Raw genomic sequence first — 14620 nt, forward strand, 5'->3', positions numbered from 1 at the left:
CACTCACAGTTAACAGCCTTTGTATTGAGTTTGTGCTTGAAATGTACTGTAATTCTGCAAACTGTTAATAAATTCTTCAATCAATCAATCAATCAAGCGCCCCGGCTACTTTTCTCAAACGGGGTTCGTTTGGGAAATACAAAGTTGCACACCGGGAGCGCACTCGCCTATTAGTCTGTATTGGCAGTGCGGTCAGCGTGCATATATCGAACACACCCGACCGACCGACAGGGGCGCGTAGTTGAAAGCCAATGGCAAACAAACAGCTCGGATAAAAATGCTTTTTATTAAACAACGCGGGATGCAGCAATGCTAATCGCTGTACCAACAAATTTCTAACACCCGTGGGACAAATTGAGAGTACTTTATATTTGAAAACGGAATGTTTATATACACGTTTGGACTGTAAATGTAGCGATCGCGTAAAACAGGCTGCAGTTGCGTCATGACTGTCATGATGATTATCATGGCAGTCATGTTTCAGGGCTAGGACTACACTAAACCAGAGCCTTATATGCACAGTAAACTACACAACACAGGAGAGTCCGTTTCGAATCAAAATAGAAAGGGGCGCCCGACGCGTGTGTGCTTGTGCGTGCGTGCGTGTGTGTGTGCGCGCGACTCTGCGTGACTGTTCAGCACTGCAGGGATGAATAAAGATTGCTCTGCTTTGAACGAGCTGCTGACTGCTGACGTCACAACAACAAACATGGAGGTTTCAGAGGAATGATGAGGAGAGAAACAGAAACATCATGTCCTGAGCTGAGAGTCCTCTTCTTATTATGATTGATCATAATTACTATTAATAACATATTGGTGATCAGCAGCAGCTGTGTATTTCATATTGGACATGGATCCCGTCGCGTGTTTCCCAGAGGAGAGGAAACTAGTGTCTGTTGTTGGCTCGGAGCTGGTAGAAAATTACACCGTACGTTGCACACTTTTATTCAATATTATTATCATAACAACTGATATATTCATATATTATATATATTAACAGTGTTTATTTAATAACGTTACGGCTTCATGTATACGCCATGGTGCGACTGCGAGGGTGTCGCTTGAATTATTGTCACCAAAAGAAAAGAACAGTTGTGTTCGGTTTTCAAAAATGTAAAATATTAATAATAATTAAAATAGCAGATCTACAAGGCCACTAAGTGGCTTCCGCGAGGCCTTGTGGGCTTGTAGATCTACTATGTAAGCTATTCGAACAGATCTGCTGTTTATTTTTTTTGCAAGCGACACCGGGGTATAGTTAGATAGGTGTTGCAGAGGAATCTGTGACCCAATACTGGGGTAGGTTAGTTAGATAGGTGTTGCAGGCGAATCTGTGACCTATCCAATACTGTGTATGAGCTAACACCTCAGTATTATTGATGAATGCTTAGGGGGAATGTTGACATCATTTTCACCATTTCAGTTTGGACAGCAGGTTACAAAATGTTTACTTTCTGTCATTACTGATTTGTTTATTTGCATGCGTTTACACAGCGTTGATGCATTGGTCATGACCTATTAATACGAATTCTACCAGTTTAAACTAAATATTGACTGAAAAAGTCATAGTTCCTCTTTAAACCGTTCTATGATGTAACAGTTACAGAATGTGTTAGGTCACCATTTTCGGTGCAACACCTAAAGAAGAAATGCAATGCACACGTGTGTCTGCTAGCTTGGTTTTACCAAAATATATTTGGTGATTGCAAAAATATAATTAAAAATATTTATTTACTCTAATTCCTCAAAGTTACATTGCTTATCTAACAAGCACTTTTAGACGTTTAATATTTAATCTACCCATTCTACAATCAATCAGGTTAGAAGGTTGATGAAAGTGATTATCTTAATGCTATGAGTCTGACCATAATGATGAATGTGACAGGTTCTTATGCACTGTAGTTGGTTCAAAGTGTCAATTTACTGAAGTGTCATACTCATATCATAGATATGAGTTAACTGTTTTCAATTTAGACACACCACTGACAGTACAGTCAGAGGGATATAATACAGGTTATTAAAGACCCTATGATATTCAAATCAATGTTTAATTTCGTTCATCACATATTTGTGCAGTCTATGTGATTACTTTGCAATATTGAAAAGAGCATCTGTTGTTGCATCTGTTCTATCCCTGAAACATGACTGTCATGATTATAACAGTGATGCAGCAACTTCAGCCTGTTTTTTGGGACTGCTACATTTACAGAGCAAAGTGTAAAATAAACGTTCAGATTACAAATATAAAGCGCTCACCCAAGTGCCACTGATGTTAGAATTTTGCTGGTCGAATGCACGGCACCCGTGCATTCCGCATTGTTTAATAAAACAATAATAAAACAACAAGTCGAGCGCCTCGGCTATTTTTCTCAAACGGGGTGCGTTAGGAAAACCCACAGTTGCACACCGGGAGCGCACTCGCCTATTATTAGTTTGTAGCAGTCCTGAGCTGTGTCAGTGTGCCTATATCACACCCAGTGTATCAGTGCAACACACATTTCTGATGAATTGAAATTGATGGACCGGTGGACACTGTTGTAAAGAAGAGTAATGCTTAATCATGGTGTCGTCCACAGTAACAGTCTTTGTATTGACTTATGCTTTCGTTTGAAATGTACCACTACATACTGTGAAATCCTTTTTTGAATCAATCAATCAATCAATCAAACCTCCCAACCGATAGGGGCGCGTAGTTGAAAGCCTATGGCGAAAAAACAGCTCGGATAAAAATCAAATGCTTTTTATTAAACAACGCGGAATGCACGGTTGCTACTAGCCGTTTTTTCTGTAAATGTAGCAGTCCCAAAAAACATCACGTCATGTGAACCATGGCTACATCTGTAGCTCATAGCTGTAAAGGTATTTTAGATTTCTTTTTAATGTTGATGATGCATCCTGCACTCTGGGGCGTATAATAATTTTGCAGCCATCACACATCAGGTTTTGTATATTGGTTATGAGTCCATAACGGACATACTGTACATATTAATGAGGTGTTCTGTTGTGTTTGGCTGTTGCAGGTGTACATCATTGAGGTGAGAGACGGAGACCATAAATGGACGGTCAAACATCGTTACAGTGATTTCCACGACCTCCACCAGAAGGTCAGGACACCTTGATACTGCACATAAAACATCAATGACAAACAAAAATACATTACAGAGGGAGACACAATTACACAATTGCACACATGATGTGGATAATCTAGCCTCACACAGTTACTGCTGTTTCAGAGCCTCGTTCAACATCTTAGTTGATGCTGGTATAAACGATTTTTTAAATCTGATGTACTTCCACTTTGGTTCTTTGTATCTTCTCCCAGAGGGCAGTAGTACAAACTCGCCATTTAAAACATGGGTAACATCACTGTAACAACATGTTTTAATGGATGGTGTGGGCATTCCACAATGTGCTGGCAAGATGACATGTGCTGTGAAACACACAGCACATGTCATCCTTATTACTGCTCCACACAAATTGGTTCAAAATGTTGATTTACAAAACGGTCCATGGTAACATTTTAAGTAAGACATTGGCCATGGAGTATTGACTTCTTTCACATTCACAACAGCTAGTTTGAGTTGCATAGCAACTTCCTTGTTTCTGCAGGTAATCGGGGACTACTTTCTTGTAGAAATTATTCTTGTAGTGAACCTTTAATTAGAATGTCTATGATTTTCATGTTGCCATAGTGTTTTAAAAAGCAATAAGCCCTAAGAGACTGTCAGTTTCCAGTTATTTTATAACATCTGGGAAGGCACTCTGCTCCACATTGGGCCTAACAACACCCCTTAACAGTTCTAAAATCACAATAAATCAGTAAACCACAGCCTTTTGAGGCTTACTGCTTTTATTGAACGCATTATGTGCATGACACATGCATGTGTATAATGGGTATAATGTTGTCATATTATGTTTGCTCTTCCTAGCTGACAGCGGAAAAGAAGGTGGACAAGCAGCTCCTACCTCCTAAGAAGATGTTGGGCAAGAACTCCAAGAGTCTGGTAGAGAAGAGACAGAGAGAGTTAGACGTTTACCTGCACACACTGTTGTCTCAGTTCACCACGGTTACTCCCAAAGCTCTGTCCTGCTTCTTGCACTTTAACCTATATGTAAGTACGCTGAAACGGTAGTAAATGTACTGTAAGTACGCTGAAACGGTAGTAAATGTACTGTAAGTACACTGAAACTCTGAGTTGAATGGAGTCAGTTGATCAGTCCACACTCCACAGTCATTTCAGTCATAAGTGTTATCTGTACAGATAGTTGTAAAAACTATCTTTACAAAATCTGTATAAAGCAAAGTGCAAATGCAACAACATAGACTAAACTTATGAACTATGGTTGAATTAATTGCTCATGAAATAAAAATTAAAATCAACCAATTTGATTTGGCGTTGGGAACCCGTTGCGACCACATGCCCTTGCTGACGGCGTCAACCACGGCAGGGTTCGAACCCACAACCATTCATGTATGCCCTCCTCTGGAAATATCAATACGCCCACCAAGTCTTAATTCTGTGTACGTTTCTCCAGATATATGTAGGACAGACATACAGAGAATCCTGGAATGTATAGATATATGTGTAATGGGGTGGCAGTGGCCCAGGGGTAGAGTGGCCAGTAGAACAGCTGGCTGGGAATCTGTGAGGTTCCCAGTTTGATCCCGGGCTCCCCCAGAGTTGGTGTCGAAGTGCCCTTGAGCAAGTCTCTGAACCCCTAATTGCTCCCGATGTGCAGGTTGGTGCCTTGCATGGTTTCCTCCGCCATCGGTGTGTGAATGGGATGAATGTAATGCACAATCTATGTAAAGTGCTTTGGATAAATGCACTAATTACCATTTAATAATAGTTATTAATAGTTGTACTTATTTTTTATCTTATCTCCAATGTCTGCCTGGTAACCAGTGACTGTCACATCACATTGCTAGCCCTCTGATTGGATAGAGTCCTGATGCTGTCAGTGTGTCACTGTCGATATGTTTGGGTGATAAAGAGGAAGTTGATTTAAGTAGCAGGAAAACAAAATGCTGACCTGCATGTATTTAACAGGGTACCATACATAGAACAGTATGTGCAGGGGGTTACTTTGGACTGCTGTGAGCAAAGGGGTGTTACAGTTTAATGCATTATTTGTCCTTATTCAGAGCTCTGACAGCTGCAGGAAAAAAAAACTTAACTGAGACACCTCAGGCGTTTGTCTACTACATCGGTACAAACAGTCCATTGCTGGGGTGATATTTGTCCTTCACAATCCCTTATTGCACTGTGCCAAACACTTTTTTTTTATCAGATTTTTTTTAAATACTATCTAACTTTTATTTATTTGTTCATTTATTTTTTTGTTCATTAATTTGATAATTTCTCCCCAACTTAGTTATGTGACCCTTGTGGTTGTGTGAAGCGTTTTGACTACGACCTCTTCTACATTCAAGTGGTCAGAAATGTGTTGGGGAGCCAACAGGCTGAGGTTAAGTGGATCAGATGGGTGGGCCGTGTGCATTTTCAGAATGTTTATTTGAATGTGTTCTGGCTTGGATCAGTGTAACAATGTAACAGCCATTGGTGTATGAATGTGTGTGTGAGAGGATGAATATAATGCAAAATCTATGTAAAGCGCTTTGGATAAAGGCCTTATATGTGTGTGTGTGTGTGTGTGTGTGTGTGTGTGTGTGTGTGTGTGTGTGTGTGTGTGTGTGTGTGTGTGTGTGTGTGTGTGTGTGTGTGTGTGTGTGTGTGTGTGTGTGTGTGTGTGTGTGTGTGTGTGTGTGTGTGTGTGTGTGTGTGTGTGTGTGTGTGTGTGTGTCTGTCTTTTAAGGAGGTAAACGGTGTCACCGCGGCGTTGGCAGAGGAGTTATTCCACAGAGGTCAGTGAGTCAACATCGATTTACAATTTAGGCATTTGCTCCAGAGCGACTTACAGTAAGCAACGTAAACACGAGGTTATACATCAAATTAATAGAAATAGTAATCTAGTATCATAGGTAAAAAAAGAACCTATAATCAGTCTACACAGTACAATATTAAAAATAAATCAATGGTTTATACATTGAAACTATACACACTATAGGATGCCAGGTCTACAAATGAACCTGGCATATGTATATGTACAGTTGGGTGCCACCGATATTGTCCCTTATTATTTGACCCATTTAGGCCTGACCTCAAAATTTAAAAAAATCCTTCTAAATCCTCCAGTTTTCTGAAATAAATAAAATAAAAAAAAAATAGCAGACCTAAAAATAGCAGACCTACAAGCTCGTAGCGCGCCACTCGGTGGCGCGCTATGAGCTTGTAGATCTGCTATTTTTCAATAGCTAAATTATAACATGTTTAAAACACCAAAAGGGGTTCCCGCCCAAAATGGGTTAACTGTCCTTTTGCGCAGATCACGCAAACCTCAGCAAAAAGAAAAGGACAATATCGATGGCCTCCAACTGTACATATCTAAATGACATTTTAGCCTACTACTTGCAACCATTTCCCCAATGGCAGTTGCAAGGAGTTGCATTGGTCTTAAAACTGTTTTGTTTCCAGGAGTTCCATTGGGTCTGACCTTACATTGTGCACCACAGGAGACTTTTCAGACATATACAGTAGAATACATTCATAGATATAATGAACAATATATGTATATATAAAAGAAAACACACACACACTGGGATCTGGAATAATATTTAAATTTTGAATCTCTTTAACCGCTTAAGCCCTATAGTCTTTCTTCATAAAGCAGTATGATGGATAGCATTAATAAGTGGATTTGAAACTCAGCCTATCAAAAGTCTTTTTTTTCCTTTAATCCCTCTGTCTGTCTGTCTGTCTGTCTGTCTGTCTGTCTGTCTGTCTGTCTGTCTGTCTGTCTGTCTGTCTGCCTGCCTGCCTGCCTGTCTGCCTGTCTGTCTGTCTGTCTGTCTGTCTGTCTGTCTGTCTGTCTGTCTGTCTGTCTGTCTGTCTGCTTGCGTCTCTGTGTGTAGGTGATCAGTTGATATTAGCAGGTGAGGTGTTTACGCTGCGGCCCCTCCAGCTGTACTCGGTGACTCAGCAGCTTCGTCAGGCCAAACCAACCTGCTGCACGGGAGACGCCAAGACAGACCTGGGTCACATCCTGGACTTCACCTGTCGCCTCAGATACCTCAAGGTTCAAAATTCATTGTAATATAATAACCTTTAAACTGTTTTCAATAAACTGTCTCAAGAAATGTTGGGATGGATATACTCTTAATTGTTTGTTTCAGATCTCAGATCAGTTGTTAATCTTTAACCCATTAAATCCGGCAATGCATCGGTGTCATTCCAGATTTTTACCACTTTAACCATATTTTATACATTGGCTATTTAAACATAGCAGATATACAAGGTCTTAGCGCATCACTTAGTGCCACACTATGAGCTTGTAGATCTGCTATATTTTTTAAAGATTGTGAAAATTTGTGCAAATCTTTGAATACCGATATATATGTTTTTTTGTTTTTGTTTTTAAACATTTTTAACTCAAATCTTTGCTTCTGGTGGTACCTGGAACAATAATATTTTAAGATGGGGGTCGGCGGCCAAACACATCATTTTGGGGGTCCTTGACTTGAAAAATACATTTGTAGAAATGGCCTCTTAATGGGTTATGGTCTTAATGGGTTAGTGTTGTGTTTGGGTCAGATCTCAGGAAGTAAAGGTCCGATTGGGAGCAGCAACATTCAGGAGAACAACCTGCCCTTTGACCTGTCTGTCTTCAAATCATTGATACACATAGAGGTAAGTCTGTCTGTCTGTCTGTCTGTCTGTCTGTCTGTCTGTCCGTTAATAGACAACGTGTTGTGTCTAGGGCTTCAAACCATCATTAGTGATATTCATCATTTTCACAGGAACACGCTGTGGTGTTATATTTCCTGTGTGTGTGTTAACTGTGTGTGTGTGTGTGTGTGTGTGTTAACTGTGTGTGTGTGTATCTCCAGATCAGTGAATGCTGTTGGCAGCAGATCTCAGGTCTGCCATCTCTGAGGTCCAACCTGGCAACTCTCAGCATCCATAATTCAACTGACAACATGATGGTATGGTACACACACACACACACACACACACACACACACACACACATATGCGCGCGCGCGCTTTACATAGATTTTGCATTACATTCATCCTCTCACACACACATTCATACACCAATGGTGGAGGAGACCATGCAAGGCACCAACCTGCTCATCAGGAGCAATTAGGGGTTCAGCGTTTTGCTCAAGGACACTTCGACCCTAACTCTGAAAAACACATGCAGGCACACAACACATCACAACATGTGAGCTTATGGTATCTACTATTTTACTATTTTTCCAAATTTGGACACCACATTTGGAAATATGGCAGGCTGGTAAGCAACGCAGCTGTTAAAAGTATTTGTAGATATGTTTTACTTTTTTGTAGTGAATACAAAGTCCTTGTGCCAAGTTACTGTACTGTACTGTCCCGGTCTATTAATAAAATGAATAATGGAGTGTTAGATGTAGGTGTGTCCAATGTGTACAAACAGACAGACAGAGGTCAAACAGTGTTGTGTAATGTGCAAGCAGTGGAAGAGAAGAAAGGGAAGTCTGCACACTGTTTACCAGCTCCCAGTCCAACGTATTTTATAGACAATGTTTCGACCCTAAACAGGTCTTCCCCAGGTCTGTCTGACCTGCCGTTTGATAAACTTCCCTTTCTTATCTCCAGTGTCTCCACAGAGGCCTGGAAAAGGTTTGGAATTACTCAAATGTTTTGGCTATTGATTTTGTTCATAAAAACATGTCCCAAAGGCCAAACCATTAGGTGAAATATGTGTGGCGGTATACAGGACGTCACGTGACAAAAACAACACGTTGCACTGTGATACGTTGTTGGATTGTAGAACTGTTATTATTATTTTTGCCACGTGACACCTTTGCTCGAGTGTCTAGACCAGAGGCATTGATAGCACACGTGTTTAATAGCCTCATTATGGCACCATATAATATATATACCTGTGTATATATAAGCCTGGAAATGGGGTTAAAAGGTTACGGGAAGGTTTTGCAAATTCATTGTTTTGTTTTGTTTTCTCATTCAATTTTGATAGTTTTTTTTTTACATGGAATCATTCAATTATACATTTAAAGCAGTACAAAATCAACTCTGTATCCACTACCCTTCTCCCCTTACCCACCCTTCATCCTCCCATTCCTTCCCAACCCTCCGTCCTTCCACCATCCTACCAATTAAATGACACACAACACATCCACTGCATCCCCCGAGTCAGCAGGTATCAGGTTTGTCCACAGTGAAATTGTGCCCTCTTGGGCATGGTTAATTGTTAAAAATGTGGTGTTGTGTGTGTGTGTGTGTGTGTGTGCTCATTCACAGTCCATCCTGGTCCCAGAAGCCGGGGAGTTTTCTCAGTGGGAGGTGGAAGGGGTGGAGTCCCAGTGTCCCGTCACCGCCATCATCCCTGTGTGGGAGCAGCTCACCACCGTGGACATGAGCCACAACATCATCACTGTGATCGACGGCTCTGTGGTGAGGAGGAGCATGGCAGGCAGAGGACATGGATCATTGTTGTTACTGCTGCAGTGTCTTTTAGGGGCAGTGTTTGTCAGATTTTGCCAGATAAGAGAAATTACTAAGCAACCAGGTCTATGAAAACAAGGCCAAAAGAAGTGACTATATAGGCCACATGTCGGATATTTATCTCTGTTACGGGGGGTTTGAAAATGTTTGAGAACCACTGCTTTAAACAACATAAGGAAGCAAGCCCAAAATAAGCAACTGCACTTTAGAAACAAGACCTCCAAAAAACATGACCCTTAACTACCAATATTTACAAGCAAATCTACAGAAATGTTGCGTGTCTAAAGTACCAGGTCTTATTACTTAACAGTTTAAGGGCCCATGACGTAGATGTCCGTCATGGTACTTAGTACCCGAGACGGAGATTGATTAATCTTCGTCAAATTAGTGATATCAAAACCGGTCGCATCGCTCTACAGCAGGGATGCCCAAAAGGTAGATCACGATCTACCAGTAGATCACAAAGGCTGTGCAGGTAGATCACATGACATGCCCCTAAAGAGTATTTAATTTAAATATATTGAAGAAAATAATCGATAAAAAAAAGAAAAAAACATTTCTCCCCCTCTATTTCCCATTCCAAGTGCATTTTATTTGTCTTATACTGTACAGAATGTAACACAAACTCTACTATTCCGAAGCCCCCTCAGGTGCATATTTAAACTATTTTCAGCAATGGTATAATAATTGATTTGGTGGGTAGATCTTGCCAAGCTGGTCATTTTGAAAGTAGCTCTCAAGTCAAAAAGTGAGCACCCCTGCTCTACAGCCTAGAAGCGCTTGTTGCGCAATCCTCGGTGTTGCACAACAGTGACACGTCATCGAAAATGTTCCCTGCCTGTTTAGCCGACGACAACGAAAATCTTAAAACGTTAATAACTCGCGATCTAAATCATCCCGCCTAATTATGAAAAAAGGTTATGTGTTTGACAGGCCCTCCCCGTCTCTCTCTCCTCACTCTCCAGTCTCCACTATATACTAGACTTTATACTAGACGCGAAGAACAAGCAGATGGACAGACAGACAGAGCAGATTCCTGTTATTTATAGCTGGATATCCTGTTATTTGATGTTCTCTTTGTAGAAAGTGATCCCTAAAGTGGAGTTTTTGGACCTGAGCCACAACCAACTCTGTTCAGTTGACAACCTACAGGTAAATATCTGCAATCATCTACAGTCTTATTTCACAAATTAAAAACAAAATTCAACATCGGCACTGTCGGGTGAAAACATTGCATGTCTAGCTCGCAACGTGTCGCATCAGCACGTGTTGTCATCTTACAGATTGGCAGTTTTCACTACTTGACACTGTCAAAGGATGAAGTATAAAATAGAAAATAACGGTAATGGATTGCAAGAGTCTATTTCAATTCTATTTATTTTCTACATAAGAGACAGACGTTTTGGCTGATGAAGGCTGGATAGCCGAAAAGTCTCTCTGTTATGTAGAAAATAAATAGAAATTGACTCTTGCCACTGTGTGTGATCCATTTCCCTTATTTTCTCCACCAGGCCGACGGCGTGGGGAGAGAGTATGTTTTGCACGTCCGTGTGTGTGTGTGTCCGTCCGTCCGTGCTTCCGTCCGTCCGTTACCAGCGTGCACACACACTCCCTGGAATGCCAACGACGAACCTCTGCCCCAAATACTATTACGGCCTGTTATAGTGCCACCATGAGGCTGATTTTGGCAAAACACATTTCTGTAGATTACTCGTACACATTTTGTCCATACATCACACAATTCAGTATACACTCTCTCCATAGTCATGTGATCAACACGGATCTCCATTTCCCATCTTCCATCCTGATTGGCTAAGATTGGCTTCCAAAGCTCACATGATTGGTCCGTTTCGAACAAAATGCCACAAATCACAAACACTGTGCAATTTCCGTGAAATTATACACGCACATTTCCACTAGGCCGAGGACGACATGCCATGCTTTGATTGATTGATTGATTGAAGAATTTATTAACAGTTTGCAGAATTACAGTACATTTCAAGCACAAACTCAATACAAAGGCTGTTAACTGTGTGGACGACCCAATTAAGCATTACACTTGTTTCCAACAGGGTCCACCATGTTCAAATCATCAAAACATTTAGAGACGTACAAATAGACACTTCTATAGACAGAACAGGAATTCATCAAAAAGGAGGTAAAAAGGGAAAAGAAATATATACAGTGAGGGGAAAAAAGGGGGGGGCGGGGGGGGGATTCAGATTTTACGGGGGCCAGTTTCGAATTGCAGCCATCCGTAGGTGCCCTTTGAGAGCGGTTTTGAAGGAGTCAAGGGATTTGCATGTCTTAATGACAGTTGGTAGGGCGTTCCACATTTTGGTGGCATAGGAGCGAAAAGAATTTAGTCCCTTGTTTGTGCCGAATCTGGGTTGTACATGGTTCGTTGCACTCCCTCTGGTGTTGTGGGTGTGGACTTCGTTAACATTAAGGAAGTATCTAGACAGGTACATGGGTATCTTGGTGGTGTATCGAATCTTGTGGACCAGACCCATTGCAAGTTGCTGTACTCTGTCGTCGACCCTAAGCCATTCCAGCCTGTCGAAGTGGGCAGGGGTGCGGTGGGTTCGGGGGGCTAGATCAAGTAGGAGCCTGACCAGTTTGTTTTGGGAAGTCTGGAGCCTGGTTTTAAGGGCCTTTGAGGTGCTGTGGTACCAGGAGGTGCATGCATAGTCAAAGAAACCCTGTACAAGGGCTCCTGTTAAGGTCTTCAAGGTGTTTTTGTTGACCAGTGAGGAGATCCTGTAGAGGAATCTTGTTCTATGGTTGACTTTTTTGATTACGTTGGTGGCCATTTTATCACCGGAAAGATTAGCCTCCAGGATGGAACCTAGGTAGGTAATTTCATCTTTACGTGTGATAACATTGTCACCCACTCTAACCAAGAAGCCATTTGCCTTGCTGAGATTACTAATAGAGCCAAAGAGAATGGATTCAGTTTTTCCCAGGTGTAAAGATAGTTTGTTATCAGCGAGCCAGGTGCAGATTCTACCGAGTTCAGAGCTGAGGGCATTTTCAACCTGCAGTTTGTCCCTGTCCGAGACCAGCAGTGCTGAGTCATCTGCGAACAGGAACAAGTTGCAGTCACAGGCTGAAGTCAAGTCTTCCAAATGAACCTCACGGTGGCGCTATAACAGGCCAATTCCTGTTTTTACCTATAACTGCATCGATCTGTGTACAACTTTGTATGCGCACTCCCTAGAGGCCATGGAAAAACATTTTCCCTGCATCCCTCCACATCTGCCGCTTATAGCGCCACCATGAGGCTGATTTCTGAAAAACACATTGTTTATATTAGTCGCACAGATTTCATCCAAATCTCACGCAAATCGGTACACACGATCTCTGTAGTCATGTGATCAAGACGAGTCTGTTGGATTTCTCAGATTCTACACTGATTGGCTAAGATTGCCTGATTGGCTAAGTTTTCAGGCGTGGCCCGTTTCATACAAAATGCTGCAAATGTCCTGCTCATCCAGAATTCTATCCTCAGAGATGCTATGAGTGATCTGGATCTGCATTTCCTCAACAAAATGAAGAACATTGTTGCTAGTTTCTAGTTTTCTATGAATTTCTATTAATTGCAGTATATATGGAGATACAAGGTTTGTGCTTTACAGACGATATGAGCCTTTTTGGGAAGGATGAAGTGAGTCTTAACTGCGTGTGTGTGTGTGTGTGTGTGTGTGTGTGTGTGTGTGCGTGTGCGTCTGTGTGTGCGCGTGTGCGTTTAATTTTCAGCTCCTGTACAACCTGATTCATTTAGACGTGTCTTATAACAGAATGTGTGTTCTGGAGTCGGTTCACACAAGACTGGGGAACATCAAGACGTTGAACCTGGCCGGTAACCAGCTGGTTACCCTGTCTGGACTCACTAAACTCTACTCACTGGTTAACCTAGATCTGAGCTACAACCAGCTGACACAGGTACATACATACACTGAGTCTATTATTATCTAATTGACCAACTGATTGATTGATTGATTGAATCCTGTATTGACAGTTTGCAAACATAAGCACAGGAGAGTACAATTAACAGTTCAATACAATGTTTAAGAGGATTTTAAACCCAAGAAATCACTATGGCTTGTTTCCATTGAGATCCTTTGTACTCGATTAATTGAAACATATAATGACAAATATACAATACTATGCGAAAACATCATATAAACGAGTAGAAATTGTGTGTGTGTGTGTGTGTGTGTGTGTGTGTGTGTGTGTTAGTTGGAGGAGGTCAGACACATTGGTTCCTTGCCGTGTTTAGAGCGACTGAGTCTGAACAACAATCCAGTGTGCATCGACCCAGACTACAGGACCAAGGTCCTCGCTCAGTTCTGTGACCGTGCTGCTGAGGTACTGTCTGTCTGTCTGTCGGTACAGTAGGTCAATTCATATACCATCACAGGAGTGTCATTGCCTAAAAGAACGATGGACAAGCTAACAACGTATCATATTAGGCTTAAATGTGTTTTTCAGTTTTACTACCAGGGTTGGAATAATTTTTTTCTAGAATCAAGGTCACGTGGCATTTGACGTTCTCGTTTTGTTTAGGGAACACAGGCCAAATGCCAGGGCACAGGCTAAAGGCCATCTACGTAATAAAACAATTATTTTAAGTCCATGGAAATAATTAATATATTTTTAAGCATTATATAAGAATCTCAACAAAGGACCCTACAGTGCAGTGGCCATGGCCTTCACGGCCTCCATGACATCGCTGCCTTGGTTACTACTCCTAGTAAATTATGTCACAAAGCATCGCACAAAGCTTGGCCAACCAAATCCAGATGTCACGTTTTGGGACATTTGTTGGCCAATCAAACCGTTTTTCGTGACTCCCACCCACCAGTATTGCAATTTTATAGATATGCTTTGTGTGTGCGTGTGCACGCGTTTCAGGTGTGTCTGGATGGGACATCCAACACAGAGAAGGAGTTGGACACAGTGGAGGTGTTGAAAGCCATTCAGAGAGCCAGAGAGACCCGAGAACGAATGAACAACACAGAACAAACGGTAAACACACCTCTGTTCAC

General features: G+C 41.5%; 1 protein-coding gene across 2 annotated transcripts in view; it reads left to right on the forward strand.

Moving 5' to 3' along the window:
* Window positions 1-701: 701 nt before the first annotated feature.
* Window positions 702-14620, forward strand: part of nisch (nischarin) — a 35801-nt gene continuing 21882 nt past the window's right edge. For both annotated transcript variants that reach the window (XM_079509433.1, XM_079509434.1), the window contains exons 1-12: window positions 702-928; window positions 3021-3104; window positions 3930-4112; window positions 5818-5866; window positions 6974-7137; window positions 7653-7748; window positions 7949-8044; window positions 9366-9518; window positions 10653-10721; window positions 13329-13514; window positions 13812-13940; window positions 14487-14600. In XM_079509433.1, coding sequence (XP_079365559.1) covers window positions 851-928; window positions 3021-3104; window positions 3930-4112; window positions 5818-5866; window positions 6974-7137; window positions 7653-7748; window positions 7949-8044; window positions 9366-9518; window positions 10653-10721; window positions 13329-13514; window positions 13812-13940; window positions 14487-14600 — 1401 coding nt within the window. In that variant the 5' untranslated portion in view covers window positions 702-850. The remainder of the gene's footprint in view (window positions 929-3020; window positions 3105-3929; window positions 4113-5817; window positions 5867-6973; window positions 7138-7652; window positions 7749-7948; window positions 8045-9365; window positions 9519-10652; window positions 10722-13328; window positions 13515-13811; window positions 13941-14486; window positions 14601-14620) is intronic.

The sequence above is a fragment of the Electrona antarctica genome (assembly GCF_951216825.1).
Source record: "Electrona antarctica genome assembly, chromosome: 9".
Lineage (NCBI taxonomy): Eukaryota > Metazoa > Chordata > Actinopteri > Myctophiformes > Myctophidae > Electrona > Electrona antarctica.